The sequence below is a fragment of the Motacilla alba genome, chromosome 1 (genome assembly GCF_015832195.1).
Source record: "Motacilla alba alba isolate MOTALB_02 chromosome 1, Motacilla_alba_V1.0_pri, whole genome shotgun sequence".
Classification (NCBI taxonomy): domain Eukaryota; kingdom Metazoa; phylum Chordata; class Aves; order Passeriformes; family Motacillidae; genus Motacilla; species Motacilla alba.
Window position 1 is genome coordinate 86,257,989 of NC_052016.1, and position 18,632 is coordinate 86,276,620.

Below are 18,632 nucleotides of genomic sequence, written 5' to 3' on the forward strand. Positions count from 1 at the left end.
AAATAGGGACACAATAATCTTGTCTGACACAAACTCTAAGATAAACCCTCCAAAATCAGTGAGGTAAGCTGGGTTTGTTATCATAAGCATAAGGTAAAAAAAGAAAATTTTATATTTTATATTGTTACAATTATATATAGATATAAAAATACATATATTTTATGGTAGAATTCCAGGAAATAGGGTTACAGAGGTAAGATTTCATGATCAAGGAAGTCAGACCATAGCTCATTCTCAGAGATACTTGAGATGCTTGTTCTTTCCCTTGTGGAATTATGAAACAGTAAAATGACCATGCAATGGTTTTAGCTACCAATGGGTTCATCCTTATGGTATTTGCAATTTTTTTCTGATATCCAGTTCAGATTATGAAACACTAGGTGTGTAAGAATGAGTGCACTAGATTAAATCAAAGGTCCCTCTATCCAGTACCCTTTTTCTGACAAGAACCAGCCAAAGGGTTCTGGATATAAGAAAAGATCAAAGACAGACTAGTCTTATTTCCTGTCTGCTTTCCCAGGAAAGGTGGGATATGCACTTGAGAAGCAATGCCATAAAGGTTTCATTGCTGTAAGCCACAGAGTATGCTGCAGATGAAGGAAAGATAGTTCATACAGGGAGGGTGGCTTGGGGCTAGCTTCAAATTTTCCTGTAGCTGCCCTATAAAACAAATGTATGTCTCTCAAAACTGCCCTCCAAAAGTATCTGCTACTCTTCAGTGACTAGAGAAGGAAATCCACATGAATATTTCAAACTGCACATACAATGTTATTATATATTGGTGAAGTGAGGTGAATTCTACCCAGGTGTTCAAGCTTTCATAAAATTTTTAAGGAACTTCACTGCCTGCAAAAGCTGTTAAAGAAGCAGGTACTAAAACAGTACAGTAAACCCAGAATGGAGTAGTCAACAAGGCAAACATGAGTTTCTCTGTATAGAATGAAGCTACGGGAAACTTAAAGGTTTATAAAATTCTGATAGGAAACAAAAAAACTTAAAAAATAAAGCCATATTAAGGAGAGGGCATAAACCTAGACAAGAAGAATACATATACAGGCTTTTATATTAAAAATAAAACTTTAAAACCCCCCACAGTTGCATTAGGATTTCTTGTATTAAAACCCCCACAATGTTGACACAAAACACATCTCAGAAACCTGGTAGAAGTAACCGGCAGTAGAATCCTACAGAATCAGACTATGCAGAACAGGCAATGTATTATCCAGATGGAGAGTGAAAGACTGGTGCTATATGTTACAGAAATTCTTCAATCAATGCAGTGAACAAGGTAAATGCATATAAAAGCAGCACAGGATCCATATGCATTGAAACTGTGCCTTGAACTGGAAGAAATATTCTACACATGTGTAAATGAGGATTATACAGTAATATCAAAATGCAAAATAGTATTCAAAGCCAAAAGACAAGCAGTAGTAACACTGGGAAGCCTTTATTTACCCTCATGTATTTTTAGAAAAGGGAAGAAGAAAGATATTATCTTTTTACTCATAAGCGACTCCTTGTTGACTTATATAGCTAGAGAACACCTAAGTGAACAAGTATCTCATGGTTTAGTACTGAGCAAGATCTATTTCATGGCACAAATGTCAAAAAGCTCTTCTGTAACAGTGATAAAAATGGTATTATAGTCAGATCTTACTTTACAAGTAGAAGGTCAAATCTATCTATTACACTGAATTTAAATTAAAAAATTACTTAAAATCATAAAGCTTTTGAAAAAAAACTTAAAGAATGGATAAATTACAGAAACTGGGAAAGGGGGAAGGTGTATGGAGTAGCTTTAAATATCCTGTTTTATTAGCAGAGATATCCTGTTTTATCTACCAGCTATAGAAAAAACTCCAAGAAGGTCAACAAGATCAGAAATGTCAAATTGAGTGCAAAGAAGACTTAAAAGTAAATGAATATGTTTCAGAAAAGAAAGCCATCTGCTAAGCAAAGAATAGATAAAACAAAACCCCCAAATAAATTTTAGTGCTTTTGTGGTATAAAAATAATGGCAGATCATGAAAGACTTTGAGGGAATAGCTTCTAAAGAAATAAACTCTAATAAGAAAGCTTTTAAGGACACAAGTAAAGCAGGAAGTCTAAAAGAGCAACAGACTATTATTTGTGTTCTGAAAAATAAAACCAAAGCAAGAAATTAAAATAAACAATGTTGGTCACAGACAGGGTCAAAGAAGGCCCTAAACTGTGCCAAAGACTGAGCTACAAAAATGTCAGGAGAAAAGTTTTTGGAAGAAAACTGACACAAGGTCAATTTGTTACTCCTTATCACCTGAGAGCACTCTCTCAAGACTTCTAAAGGATCTCAGAGATATCAAGGCTGACATACAGCAGTGGTAGATAATTTATAAAATAAATAAATAAACTCTGGAGTGAGAGGAAAGTGGCAAATGTGACTAACTTTAAAAGAGGGATTCAGGGTAGAGCATGAGAAGTGAGAACCTAATCAGTCTGAATTCATATCTAGGCAAATTGATAAAAATAAGTAGCAATGGAATCAGTAAACATGTGGAAAATATAATGGGAAAAGTTAAAACAGATGCTGCAAGAGACAGTAATGCTTCAAAATCTGTTAAGGGTGATGAATTTCTAAAAAGAAAGTCAACGCTTTATCACAAAAGGCAGAAGACATCAAAGAAATCCTTTCAGTTTCTTTTTAACTTTGGGACAATAGTTTAGGGAGAGTGTGGAGAAGACAGGCATAGATGAGAAGGAAGTCAGGATTGCAGCTGATAGATTTCTTGTGCCTAAGTTCAATATCATCTGTAAAACTGATGTACTGAACACCAGAGGAAAGGGCCTCCTGGCAAGATGAGCAGGATCAGTGTCATACCTGGAGATGCAGTAGCGTGTTAGGGTCAGCCAGGATCACTGCAGACAGTCAAGTTTATTGCACAGCTCGATGGTGACTATGAGCTATAGCACAAACACTTTTCACTTGAGCTATGATGGCAGACATAGACAAGAGGATGAGATGTGGCAGAGGCTGGGAAATGCATTGCAAATAAATAGAGCTGTAAGGATACAGAGAATGATTCTGTTCTTAAACCAGCTGAATGGTGTCTTGGAAAAGCAGATTCTATTCTTATGTGTACCTGCGCTGCTAAGTAAATCACTTAAATTAATCTTTTACAAGTTTTATGTTTGTTCAACATACTTACAAGGGGTACTGTAATAAAAAAACAGAAAGGAGGTTAATAGTTTTGTCTTTGTACTAAAGCCTGAATACTATGCAATAAATAATGCACAGGATCACACACTGTACAATAAATGGACTAGTGGATTATTAAAATGAGTTCTATCTACTCTTTGCACTCAGGCAAGACTTTTGGAATTAATATTATGTACTGGGGTAATTAAAAACTGAATCATGATGTATATCCTTAACTAAATTTGCACTGGCATATATAATTCTAAATGCTTACTATCTTTTAAATAAATTATATTATAATCTTACTTAGAATCTCTTAGTCTTTTAATGTATTTTTGATTTTATTTATATTTAAATACATTTACTGAAGCAACATGAACACCAAGTGTTTACATATCATTTTACATTCTAGAGTACATTGCAAATATTAACTAACTAGTCCTTTACCAATAATCTGAAAGTTAAGTAATAAAATTTTTCTTATCGAGTCCCAGAAAAGAAATTAAGTCATAACTAAGAAGAACACAGCTCAAAAGGGATTATTAGGTAGCTGTCATTTCTGGCACATATATATTCTCCTTCCTTCCTAGAAAATCATTCAGTATTTCATTAATCTGAAAATGCCCTGGGACTTGAGCTTTATAGCCTGTGAAGGCAGGGAAAAACATATATCTCCAAGGATGAAGAACATTACAATTTCATAATTTTCAGCCGAGGAATATCTTTTACATTAACAGCTTGAATTATTTGACTTCTCTCTTAGAATGCCATTCATCTTTTAATTATAGATGTCAAAAATTTTTCTGTGAAGTAATGCAGATTATTTTTTTATAGAAATGGTCTTGATTAGAACATAACAATTACCTAACAATCCTGCTTCTTCCTAAAGTCCATTTTTAAATAAAATATTAAAAATATCATTCAATTAAGAAAACTCTTTCTTGCTTTATCTTCTGAGATAACACAAGCAATATTTCAGCACAGTAGAGCACAGTCACCGTCAGCACTGAACCTGTGATACCATCATATTCACCCCTCAGGAAACTTTTTCTGTTCTAGACACTTAAGCAGCTATACATTAATTCCAGCAATCTCATATCATTAAGCTCCAGGAACTGACCCCTTGCCTCTTTCCACCTTAGGCATTTTTTAAGATATGCAACACTTTGTACAACATTAATTTGTTTGCATAAAACACCAGAATGGAATGCATTCAATAGAAATGAGTAATACTCTATGAGGAGACACTACTGCTCAAGAAAACATTTCAAAAACATAAGTACAAATGAACCAGTGTCAGCCACCTTGGACATTTTCATGCATCAGAATGGTGTATAATATGCATTATAACGCATGTAGAACCTATATGCCATTATGCCAGCCAACCCAGCTGGTATTTCCAATGGCAAAGTGCTGTGCTCTGGTTAGATGCACTCTTGGGTCATGGAGTGGCATGGTAGCTAGAATGTCTAGTGGCTGGAGCAGCAGTTTTGTTCTGGCCCAGCACCACTCTGATGTAGTTATACTGCTACAGTCTCAAAGCTATGAAGTTGGGAAATTAAAAAAAAAAAAATATATTTATGTCTTGCATTAAAGTGTTCTGTGTTGCTATCACAGAGACAGAATTCCTACCAGGCTAATAAAATTTCAGACTGAAATGTGGCAAGCATTGCTAGCGGTGGTCTCTCATTATTGCTTTTTGTCACCCCTACCAAAGCAGGCAGCTAAAGCACAAAGCCATGTTGCTGCCATTTAATAGGCAAAGGTGTGGACTTTTAAAGTGGTTTATGAATCAAAGATGTTTCACACAAAAGCCACTGGATTTCACATCTCAAGCTCTTCACTTCGCAAAATTGATTTGTGTTTCTAACTCACACAGACACTATGAAAAATTTCCTGTAAGATTATCAGTATGATATGACATTGCTTACCACACATCTGAGCCATTTTCATTTCAGATAATTTTACCTCTTGAGACTGATAAAGAGAAAAATGCCTTTGATTTGACCTACTCAGTTTGCATACTCAAGACTGTCCCGCCTTCCCAAAATCATCTGTAAGATCTCTCACTTATGTAAACTCATGAACTGAAATCCAGTATTTGTGTTTCATTGTCACAGAAAATACTTGTCCTTTTAACTTATTTCAAGTTTGCAATACATATGGATATGTACTACTGCAACAGCAAAAGCAGCATTGATTTCTGCATTGAATTCTATAAAGGAAAAAAAGTATATAATATTGTCATGGAGAATTTGAATGTAAAATATCTCAGTTGTCTGGGTGATTGTTTTTCAAGAATTGAATGAAAATAATTCTGTGACAATTGTTAATGCAGATGAAAGATGAACAAAAGCAGCAAATGATGGCTATAAGCCAATTATTAGAGAGGAAGTTCCCACATGTTAGCTAATGCTATTTCATGCATGAAATAAGGAAATGTTGGTGACTTTGCTTCTCGTTGTACAGATTAAAGCACAGCTATATATTTATTTAAAAGCTATGGATACCTTCCTCTCTGGTGGTTTGTGCACAAGGGCAGAAAGGCCAACCTGAATTCTCTATTTACATATGTTTTATGTGATTGACATTTGGGGTTTCAGGCATGAGAGAACAACTTCTTGGTCCCCAAATGAAGAGAATCAATCAAGCAAGTTAACTCTTCCAAGCATCTTTAGCCCTCCCCTAACACATTGACCAGAGTGTGCTCTACTGCTTCTTAACTGCAGACTCTCGCCCATTACCCTTCCCTGCAGTGGAGCTGTGCTGTGCTTATACAGTATGGGCAGGGATATCTTTCACTAGATTATAAGCAAAAAGATGGCCTAGCTGTGATTTTGATTTTTTTTTAATTACAAGAGTATCTAAATTGAATTTGATTGAAAACTAAACCAAATTTCTACATCTCTTTTACAGTATCTTAATTTTTCCTTTTGTATGATAGTTCACTATCTAACAAAATACTGTTATTCACTTCCACATGTACTGTTTCGTTCATTGTGATGAAGATGTTTCCCAGCTTTTGCCACAAAAAATACCAGTAAAGTAGAATGCCTTATTGAAATTACTTTCAAGTACAATAAAAATATGTTCTTACTTGTTTAAGTTTCTTCAGATCTTCATCAAGTTCCAAGTTGTCCAAAATAACAGCAACAAACAAGCTGAGTAGAATCTACAAAACAATTGTAAGTGATTTGTAAGAGTTTATTTTATTTTTCTTAAGAAGTATTATTAAATAACATGGAAAAATGGCAGCCCTACTGATGTAAATGGGATTCTTGCCTTAGACATCTGTTAAACTAATATCACCTGCTACTATATATCTGCTAGCCTTTTTGCAAGTAGTAAACTGGTTTTTATCTTACCATACAATTATTATGAGTTTAAAAATGCTAAATTCTAGGTTTATGACCAATGAATTATATATGTTTAACAATATACTCATCAAAATGTACTTTGCGTGAAGAGAAAATTAAATTAATCAGAAATAATAACAACAAACAACAACAACAACAATAATAAAAATGACAATAACAACTACAACAGCAATAATAAAAGAAATGCAAAGCAAAATCCTAAAACATCTTGGAAAGATAAGGTGGTTTTCAATTAAGATGCGACTTTTTAGTCACCTGACAGTCATTTACTTTATGGCCTTCCCTTATGCTCAGAGTGCCACTGTGATAAGTAGCTAACTCCAATTTGGAAGAAAAGTAAGCAGCTTCATTATTTGAATGCATCACACATACAGGAAACTCATGTCACAGAAGAGGAAAATCAAGTGCCTCAATTTACTCAGCATTGAATATTGTTTAGATATGCTTCTAGGAGAAAGAATCCCAGAAAGAACAAAATGTGTGCATCAGCATCACATAATTACATTTCCCTTGCCTACAGATGCTGACCAGAGGCCAAAGGAGCTAAAAATGGTACTGATACAGGTGAGAAGCAGACAGAATTAGGAGTATGGTAGGTGAGGGAGGATACCTCTGTTCAGCATATATTATCAGACAACTTCGGTCTAAGGCAGTAAATATATGTACACACACAAAAGTCAACAGCTGCCAGCAACTGCCAAGGTTTTAGTCTCTGAAGTTCAATGCAAACATCCTCATAAGAACTGAGCTTCTACAGGCAAGTACCAATTTCTGATATACCAGAGATGCACCAGAAGGTACCCTAACTTGTTTTTTTCAAAGAGTTACAGGCCTAGAATTTTTCTGTGGTCTTGGACCACTGAGTGACAACCTGAGCAAATATATCCTTCCACCACTACTTGTAAATGAAGTGGAAGTTTGCCTGTCACATTGGAAATTTATTCCCCCTATACAGAAGATGAAATTTAAGTGGCTTAATATACCAGACAAGGAGCTTGGAACTTAAACTGCATCTAAGTTGAGTGGATCTTATTCCAAGGCAGGATTTTCTTTTGCTCCATAAACTATAAAAGTACAGAAGACATAGGAAGGACTCTGGCCCATAAATTTAAAAAATGTCAGTGCTCAGAAAAAAAAAAAAAAAAAAAAAGAGTTCTTTAACAAGAAGCTGGCTTTAGCTGGGATTAGAAGAATCCCAGGCAGCACCCTCCAGTACCCTGAACATCCCAGTGGCCATACCAACATAGATGGATCAACACTCACTGGATAATCACCCCCAGGATACTGGACATTTCATTATCTAGACTGATGCTGCTGGAACAATGCTGAAACCAGGCTCAGCATCCCCCCAGCTGGATGAATGCTGGAAGCAGCACTAGTGATCTCTTTTGCTCTCTTTTTCTGTCTCACTTTCTGTCTTTAATTCATGTATGCCTATTTAATGTCTCTTTTACCTTTCACCTTATTCCATTATCCAAAACCCACTGCCATGTGCTTATATAGCAGGTCAGGGACTAACATAGTAATTTCCATGCCAAGTGGAACTTTCTGATTGTTTGTGGACCCTCTGACTTTTGTCATTCCTTTTGACCAACAAGCATTTATGAAAACTGCTTTGATCCCTAGTTGCTAATGAAGAATTTTGCTATAATTCTGTTAAGATTTTACAGTATGGTGTTTTGCTTCTTTAGATATCCTATTCATTCTGTGATACCCAGTACATGCTGCTAAAAGCATACCAGTTAAGGAAATTCAGTTCCACTCTAAGAAGAAGTACAGTACTCATAAATCACCCCTTAAATATATCACCCCTTACAGTCTTGCTGATTCATGCACTGATATGTATCAAAGCAAGACTTTCATTAACTCTGTTTTTGCTTTTTTCCAACAAGAACTAAAGAAAATGTACCACAAAAGAAAACTTAAATGCAAACTTGTTATTTGTTTAACTTCCTCTGCCACCATCTCAACTAATTACAGTCCTTGTTTCCAAGAGAGTGAGTCTTTTTTGGGCTTCAATTTTTCTTTGCCTTCTTATGTGAAACCTATTAATTTCTTTCCAAGTCTCTACAGTCTGCTATGCCAAATGCCTGCAATTATCATTCTCAATTCTAATTGTCCCCCCTTTTCTGGTTGGTGAAAGTAATTTCTTCATTTGACTGTACTCTTGTTACTCTCTGATGGCTGTTTATTCTTAGAATGCTTCTTTTTGGTTTTAGTAGCAGCCCAACCATTTTCATGCTCCCTTACCAGTTCCATTTTATTTTGTTTTAAATTTCTTTTGCCTACAGACGACTCCGTCCTATATAGTTTTCCCTTCCAAGGTCTGAGGAAGATCTTAGAATTGAAACCAAAAATTTCGTAAGCCCAGATAATTCTGCAAAGTTGTCTTTGCAGGGTTTCTTCATTCATGCAGAATTTGCATAGGTGAATGAGAACAAAAGTGTACCCTTATGGAGCAAAGCCAGGACTGTGTACCTGAATGCAAATTCCCTGCAAAAGGATTGAGGATGGTGCACAGAAAAGTGATTTTGCTCCTAGCAAAATCAGTGTTTTCAGTAAACAAATAGAGATGTCCCAGATGATTCTTTCTAAATAAGGAACATAAAACAGAATGCTAAAATTGCTCTTACAGCTAAATTATTTCTCAATTAAGATGTGAATTTTCAGCAGAGAGGTCACTTGAAACAATTTTACTTTATGGACTTGCTTAATACTCATCTAAGAAGTAAAAATTAATTACTGATTAGAAAATATTTTTGATGAAGAATCAAAAAAACATCAATGAGATTCTCTTACCAGAAACTGCTTTCAAATCTATGACCAAAAACTCACTTTCCTTTTGCTTCATAACCTCAATTCCCAAGGAGTTTAAAAGATCACTCCAGCATGAAAAGTTGTATTTTATGACCCTTGTGGGCAAATTACATGTATCTTCTGACATATGCCTTTGTTTGGCTTATACTTTGATGTGATTAAGCAGCTCTAAGAGCAGGAAATACACTTAATTGCCATTTATCAAGCGGTCAAGTTTTTGATCCATATGAAGGAATCCACTGCACCCACAATTGTAGTCCAACTATTCAGTCTTTAGAAGTGAAATGGGTTATAGTGTAAAGTAAAAGAAGTAAATAGAAGCTGGTGAAGATTGTAGAAATACCGTTAGTACCTTATTAGGTAGACATCTGAGCAAAGAAAGAAAATGGAATGAAAAAAGTGAAAATAAGACTCAGTGCATCAAAACCTGCAGTGAATGGAAAATAAAAAATGAGCAATAGTAGGAGTGAATCAAGGGTGCATAAAATGGTTATTTTCCTAATTGCTGTATTTTCTCTGTGTGGTATTAAAATAAAGTAACAAGCCCTTATTGATAGAGGATAATCAAAGAGAGTTTTCTTTCCAATTTTCTCTATGAAAGAATGTAATAATAGCACTTGAAATACATACAGAAAAAAAAAGTTGGTTTTTGGTTTTTTTATATAATACATGTTTCTGTTTGTATGCAGGAACTGCTGTATTAGTTCTCATCATTTATTGCTTGATAAACTTATGATATCATATTTTCCATGCATTGATTTTGTATCAGGCAACAGGACAGTAAGGATGACTAGTTAAGTGTTTATATTGTAAGGTTTTACACTTCTCACTTTAATTGCTGTTGCAAAGAGAATGCAATGAAAGCTGAGGAGACCAGTTCTACATGACAAATAAAATCACTTAACTCTGAAATCATTAGAGCTATGAAGGCATAAGGCAGATAACAATGATATTATTAGTCTGGCAGTCTGACTTGGATCTAAGAACAACACCTCACACCAGAACAAAGGCCACCACCTCGTGTCACATTGCTGAAGGGTAAATGTATTAAACCACATCCATGAATTAAAAGCTGCCTGTGCTAAAAATGAGCATCACACTTAGTTTCAACTAGCTGAGACTAATAAGTAATCCAAGAGCTATGAGAGTAATTCAAAATTAAATGAAACACAACGCATTTGCGAATGAAAACTTACCAGAGTAGCAAAAAGATGATACAGTATAAAATAAATAGCAACTACTGGTGCCCACATATGTCCTACAGCATTCAGTGTCTGATCCATGACATCCACCCATCCTTCCTGTGTGAGAATCTGAAACATTGACATGAATGCCTGCAAGAAATAGAATTGCAAACATATTAACAAATTATACAAATATAGTGTCACATGCCTAAAACTGATTTAACAGAGATGCACACCTGTTTCAGTTTGCTTTTTTAAACCTTATCAAATGTGTTTAACTTTTAAAGCCGAGTAGAAGGTTACTTAGGAGCTAAAGGAGAAATAAATAGCTTGATCTTTGACAGAACTGTAATCTTCAATTGTTAGAACAGTCCTAGCTTCATTAGCACATGCAAAGAACCTTTCGGTTTCCTTCATGGCTGAAAAAATAGGATGAATATCCTGAGCATAAGAGATTATTGTTCTGAATATTATACTGTATTGCAATTTTTGATTATGTTTTTTCTTCCATGTTTCCTCTCTCTAAATACACCTATAATAAAGTGTCATAATTAAATAACAATAATAAAATTATGTCATCTTAACAGCAGAAGCATTTGAAGCACTCCACAGATGAGACTAACCAACACATGGTAAAGTCTCTGCACCTGCACTTGATTCAGCCAGTCAGGCTTTTCCTCTATATTTTGTAGATAGCATTTTTTGTGGAACTATTCCTGCAACATTTTCAAATTCCTTGAGACCAGGTATACATGTCAAAAACAGAGGAAATAATGGGAATGTTTCAAACAATTTATTTATTTAGTGATAGGAAAATACGAAATTGGATAAGCCTAGAAACCAGACACCTTTGAAACCCCAGCTGGAACCTACAGCACCAACCAGAATTGAACTCAACATGAGCAATGTGTAACTGCAAGATGTTCATCCTACACAGACATTGAGGAATGCACACTGCCTAGGAAACAGAAGTTTGAGTATGGAATCAAAGTGAAATATCTTGACAGTCTCAACTGTCTCAATGAGGCCAAACTACCGCACAAGTTTCTTTTGCTTTTGCCTGACATTGAAAGTATTCTCTTTCCAGACAGTAAGGATCAAAGCTGGTATCTTACTGAAGTTTATGCATAACAAAAAAGTGTTAGAAACTGAAAACAACAATGCAGCTTACAGCTAACAGGATTCCTTGAATTCAAAATGTTAACACAGTTACAAGGATGTATTAGAACTGTGCTCAGTGTGCCCAGCAGCAGCAGATTAACACATGAATGTGATGGCACAAAGAGAAAAGGATTCTTCTTGTCAAACCTTGTCAAAACAGTATCCAGACAGCACTTCACTGCAACTTACCCTGAGCCACAACCTGTGCTGGAAAAGCTGAAAACATCTAGCTATACAAACTTATGTGCTTGGGAAACAATGAAATGGTTCTAATTAATTTTTAAAGCTGCTAGCAAAAATAACTGTGTGGGAGATATCAAATTTATATTATTATTTTAAACCACAAGAAAATACTTTGCTTGGGCTCTTTATCAAGTTTATAGAGTTTTTCAAACAAAACATTGATTTCTCTAAGACATTTCTTTCAATGTTTCTTCTAAATCAAACCATTAAGGTTATATCCCCACCCTTTGGGGAGTCCACTCCAGATTGTGACTTCTCACCTGCAGTAAAAGCAAATTTACTCTAGAGAAGTCTGTCCATGTGCATGCACACAGCATTTAGTTTCACCTCTATGTGAGATCCCTATGGCTAACAATCATTAACATTTGGTGACAAGAAGCTGGTTGAAACTATATGAAGGAGGATGTGGCATGACTTGTATCATGAAAGCAAGTGTATATCAAGCGCTATATGCTTAAAATTTGAAAGGAGGGCCTGCAGTTACAAAACATGCCAAGATGGGGTAACAGGGCTGGGTAAGGCAGCGACAATCTAATCCAGTGCATCTTGTTATACAGGCACTGCATAAAAGACACTGCCTTTTTGGAGTGCCCAGTGTGAGAGGACAATTTCCATGTCTGTACCCAGGGATTACCTTGGAGAAAGTTTGCTGGAAGCAGAAAAGAAGTGGCAGAAGATACTAAGCAGTATCAGAAGACCACTGATACTGCCTGTCCATTCTTTCACTGACCACAGATAAGGATCCCAGCACTAAAGCTTTTTCTCCTCTGTTGGTTTAAATAATACGTATTTTAAAGTGCAGAAACTGAATCATGTTGCCTCTGGGCCATATTTGGAGGAAGAACTATGAATTTTTACTCTGTTACAGGGTTTACAAACATTTAGCTGCTGAGGGTTTCATAAGTAATTTGCCTGCTGAATCACACAAAAAAGCCCCTCATCAAAGTCCAACTTGGTTTCTTATTACTGCTGTGTTCTGTGGTACTCTGAAGCAGACAGAAGCACAAACACCCTGCTAGGTTAAGACCAAGAAGTTTGAGTGTTATTTTTACAGTTGCTTTTCAGAATGAACTCACACGAATCAAATTTTCAGAGATGCTTAAACCTACAAATCCAAATTATGAGAAGTGAAGCTGACATGAACATGGAGCAGACCAAGGCATCCAAATGAGAAATCACAAACATTCAGTGAGAAGTTAAACATGAGACTTTAATTTCTACACCAGAAACATACTGACCAAATGTAAAGTCCCAGGCTTTCTTTTGAGCATGCAGATCCCACAGAGGACAAGAGCTACCATGAACTAGAAGTAGCAGAGAAAAATGCTGGCAACTACTTTTCTGTAAATTCTTTAGGATGGTTAAAATCTTTGGTATCTTATGTATTTGGAGAGGCCAAGCACGAGAACTGAAATTTGCACAGTGCTCTCAGCTTTATGTTTCTGCCAGTAACCTTGGTCTCAACCAGCACATTGCCAATCTGCAGCCACATCCACCCTTCAAATGAGTGCCCCCTCCCAACCATGTGCACAAAATCTACACTGCGCAAAATTACAAACTCTTAGTACTAATCCTTTCCTCATTAGAAAATCATTTGCTCCCCATGCAAGACATGCAGAGAAAGAAACATTTGGGATCTTTATTTAGGAAAGGCCTTTTGTAGCCAGCTGAGCACGCATGAAACAAGCAGAAAGTTCAGCCTCTGTTAGATCTGCCAGGGGTGCTTTAGGGTGAAGAAGACAAGGACCCCATCAGTGCTCAGCCTCAGGGTCCCTTTGTGATGGGGAGCTGAAGCTAAACCAGGCAGCTGTCACTGCCCGCACTCAGAGCCAGTGGCCATCGTACCTGATTGGTGTGGCACTCCTTGCTGAAGCATGAGGTGGGCACTGCGTTAAATAATACACCCCACTGCTGGCTTTAAAAAACGTTTTAGGGATGGGACAACTGAACTAGTGCAGTATCCTTTCTTCTGAATCCCACTTAATTACCACAGTTTACTGCTTTTTAAAAAATATATATTTTACTTAATTCATCAAGTTTGTATTTCTTAATTCTACAAGTTATAAAAATAGCTTCAGTCTACGTTGTGGGCTACGTTGTGGACTCATCATTAATAATACAATTAATATTAGAGTAATGTGGAGAAGATATTAATCTAATATCAAAAAATCGAATCTTCAATCCAAACCAGTTGTCAGTAAAGCATATAGTTTTTTAAAACGGCCTTCAATATAATTTAAGCATTTTATTATGATATTAAATTCCAGTATAATTCAAAACAGTTTCAAGTAAATAAGGCAGTGCACAATGAATATGTGCTTTGCACCAAGCAATCTTCTTTGGAGCAAGTTATTTTTAGCTGAAAGGTGTACCTCCCACTGTTTATTTTAAAATTAATTTGAAATGCAACTAGCTGACAGAATCAACATCTGTGAAGACGAGACTTAGAAATTTATGCAAATGGTGATTTTCTGAATTAATTTGTGTTATAGAAAAGACTGTCAATTTCTTTGAGTATTTATGCCCTATTACTTAATGAGCTGTTTTGATGATGGAAGTCAAACTACCTTTTTATTTATAGTGTAAGATTGGCAAAGGTTTGGTAGAATATATGAGCAAAAGTGCCATTCCTGACATCTTGTCCAACTGTTACAGGGGTGGTGCCACACAAATTACTACTTACAGTTATAATGTACTTGTCTTGTAACTGGTGCTTGCCCACAAAATTTTAGGGACCAAATTCCACTGGCCTAATTCATGGAAGCAGTTCTACAATCATAGGGATTACTTCTGCAAATTAAGTTAATGAGATTTAGGACATTGCTGTAACATCCTTCTACCAGCAGAAACTTATGTTTTCCTCCTGACACAGTCATGAGGGCTCAGTAATGCCCTGAAAGAAGAGTAGCCATCCTTTAAAAATATGACAGTAGTACTGAGATTTTAACTGAATCAGAGAATTAAGACTGCATTGTTCATCTTTTTTTTTTTTTTTAATGGGTATTGCTTAGATTGAACTAATATCTCACATAAGGAACTTTTTCCAAGGTCAAGGCTAGGAGCAGGCACTTGCTTTTGTGAAAACTGGGGAATTGTTGTTGGGTTTAGGTGGGCCTGGCCTTCATCTTGTGTTGACCCATTTAAAAGAAGGGCAGCATTCCCAACTTAGTAAATTGAGACAGAGCAGTCAGCACACGGCTGCAAACTTTAAAAGAAACCAGGCCATGGACGCCAGAGACACTAACAATGTGTTTTGTGCTCCATACAGTGAATTTTCTTAGCAGCCACCTTACACCTCTACATTCTTCAGGGGGCCCAGACACCCTGTCCTTCCTCATGGCTCAATATGTGCAGCCCAAGAAGACATGCAAAAATAAGAGACAGCAGATGGTTAAAAACAGTAAAGCCAACATCTATATTTTTGTACTTAGTATTAGAGAGAAAGCCAGTCCATTTGGCAAGTTGTAATGGCCAAAAGAAGGGTGAAATTAGTAGCTATGGCAACAGTGAGCTTGTGCCTATTGATTTTCATCAGGAAACCATGGGAAAACATGCAATTTAGAGGCATTAGCAAAAGGAGGAGGTCTATTTGTTCCAAAACCCATACCGTGCCTTCTTATAAAGCACTTAGTTTCAAAATGATTTTAGGTTTTGTCTGTTTCAATGTAGAAAGCAATTTAATGTAGAAACTCAAAATTTAGCCTTCAGTGTCACTATTTTTGTTATCATGCTTGCCCTCCCTGTATTTTTAACAGAAAAAACTCACAGCAACAATCCTGGATATTTAAGGTTTGCTCTTCTTTGAGGGTAAGCTCCTAATAATTTATCTTAGCAAATTCTGGTATTGCAGACTTAACATCATCTCATATGTTATATAGCATGTCTTCAGCCATGTTTTAAAAATAATTAGAATTGTCTTATTGCAAACTGATTCAGTGATCTTTCTTCACAGAAGAAAATCAGAGAACTCCCAGACTTTGCTAGGAAGACACACTTCTTCAGAGGGATGCCAGCATTTCACACCATCAATCACAATTTTGAGCATGAAATTTTCACTGACTTTTAACCTAATAAGAGATACTTCACTATAAAACTACAAAAAGAAACCACACACTGTAAATTTTATGCTTCTGAAACAAATATAACAAGGTGAATATGAATACATTAAAAAAAATAATGAGGGACTCATGCTTCTGGCTATCATACAAAAAATATTGAAAACATTTAAATTCAGTAGTGCTATAACACTCTTCTATTGTTAACAGCTCTTCTCTTTTCCCAGTACTTAAATAATAAAATAGAAGATCAGTAAAGACATGTCCTGTTTGTAAAAACACTGCATAATTTGTTAGCAAAAATATTTTCTCACTCTTAAAACATGTATTTAATATTTACATACACCTGTTCAAATTCAACATGCTAGAAGCCCTTATTGAAGCTTAAATGGCAGCAGTAATAACTGCTCAAAATAATTCAAAATTTTACTAATGTGTTTATGTAAATTCACATTTTTCATTGCAAGTGGATCTTTCTCAGGTACTTATATCAATTTATCTATTTAAAATGTGAAGGTGATTGCAATCCTGTCTTATTTTGATCATACTACAATTATTCTTTTAGGACTTTACTGACATTTTGCATAAATAATAAAATAATTCTAAAACAAAATTCCATGGTGATTTGAAGCCTGCAGGTTTTTTTTTTTCAGAAGTTGTACATGGGAATTGAGAATAGAATATGGTGGTAATATCACCTAATTTAGAGACCTGATTTAATTAGGAAAGCTTAAGTTTTATTTATTTTTTTTTCTTCAGCATTTAATGAATGATACTGACTATCTAATTCTAGTGGCTGCTTTTCTAAGCATGTTTTCCAAAATAGAAAGCATGGGGTTGCATTATTCCCTGTGGGTAGGCATTTTTTATTCCACATTGGATGGCCAGCTTCCCCATAGATCAAATTCAGCTTGATAATTACAAATTGTTATTTAGCCATTTTGTTCGCTAAATACATGACCCTTGAGGCTGCCTTATTCATTGTTATTTAATTGTTCCAACCAATGCACTTTCACTAAAATAGATACATTGGATAACCAAACTGGAATGACAGAAACAAATAAATTGTCACTGGAATCAACCCATGTACACTCAGTCTAATCCACTATTAAAGAAATTGCACTATTTTCATTCAGAACAGCATGCTTCAACAAATACATTAGCTCCAATTTCCACTGATTTTCAATGTTCTGTTCTGAATTAATGTAATGCCCATAAATATCCATTATTTATACTCAAAAGGCAAACACTTATTTTGTCAATGCAGACAGGTTTTATAATCCTGTGTAAAACAAGCATTCCTGTACAAATCAAGAATGACCACTTTCATAATAGGAAGATATAAATCATGTGTATACCTATTTTATATAAATTTTTGGGCTATATTCATGCCTGTGGACATCAATTCTCTTCCTGTAACATGACAGAGTACTGTTAAGCTGTGCTGTGTCATCATCACAGTGCATGGGTAAAATTTCTCTGTGTTCCCTTGACAGCAGAAATAGAATACCAATCACAAGGAAAGAGGGTTTTCACTACAGAAGGACTACAGGAAGACTATTACACTAAAAAATTCAATTTGTTAAAACCTATACATATGGAGATAAACTGCTTCATGTTTCTCAGAAGGAAAGGAAGACTGCTAATATAATAAGAAATATGATAGAATCTGTCCAGGTTTGGGCTGGGATAGAACTAATTTTCTTCCTAGTAGCTGGCACAGTGCTATATTTTGGATTTAAGATGAGAATGATGTTGATAATACCCTGATGTTTTAGTTGGTGCTGATGTTTACAGTCTCAGGGCCTTTCCTGCCTCTCACCCCACCAGTGAACAAGCTGAGGGTGCACAAGAGGTTGTGAGGGGCAGGACAGGTGACCCCAAATGACCAAGGGGATATACCATCCCATATGGCATCATGGTCACCATATAAACTAGGGGAAAACTAGTTATGAGCTGCAGACTGGAAGCTGTCTGAGCATCAGCCAACATATACTGAGCAATGGCATTGTGAGCCACTGATTTTGTATATTCTAATTCTTTTATCACTATTGTCTCCCTCTCCATTTCTGTCCTACTAAAATTTCTTTATCTCAGCCCACAAATTTTACCTCCCCCCCCCCCCCCCCCCAATTCTCTCTTCTATCCCACTGCAAGGGGAGGATTGAACAAGTGGCTGTGTAATGTTTAGCTCTACTGCCCAGGTTAAACCCCAACAAAATCACAAAATCACAGAATCATTTGGACGGAAAGGACCTTTAAGACCACTGAGTCCAATCATTTACCAAACACTACCAAGTCTGCCATCAATGGTAAGAAAATATCCACAATAAGAAAATAGTGACAAGCAATGAGTAATCAGTGCTTTTTATACTTGCCCTTGGAAAGGTTGTAAATCTATCCAGTTCTTCCACAAAGCAAAACATCTGTAAACTGATTGCTGACATTACGATCAAAAGGCTAGCAGTAAATACTACCAAACTTCCAAGTTTTTTTCCTGGTCCAAAGATCTTATACACAAAATCCTCCAAAGCAGGAGAAATCTTTATAAGCCGAACTACTCTTAGAACCTGAAAAGAAAGAGAAAAATGCAATATTTGATTATCACATTTATCAA

At 35.8% G+C, this 18,632-nt stretch overlaps 1 protein-coding gene across 7 annotated transcripts in view; it reads right to left on the minus strand.

The window, feature by feature from the left end:
* Nucleotides 1–18,632, minus strand: part of NALCN (sodium leak channel, non-selective) — a 238,764-nt gene that overhangs the window by 82,702 nt on the left and 137,430 nt on the right. For all 7 annotated transcript variants that reach the window (XM_038129675.1, XM_038129695.1, XM_038129686.1 and 4 more), the window contains 3 exons: nt 18,394–18,585; nt 10,569–10,706; nt 6,276–6,350 (listed from right to left, as the gene is read on the minus strand). In XM_038129675.1, the coding sequence (XP_037985603.1) occupies nt 6,276–6,350; nt 10,569–10,706; nt 18,394–18,585 (405 nt within the window). The remainder of the gene's footprint in view (nt 1–6,275; nt 6,351–10,568; nt 10,707–18,393; nt 18,586–18,632) is intronic.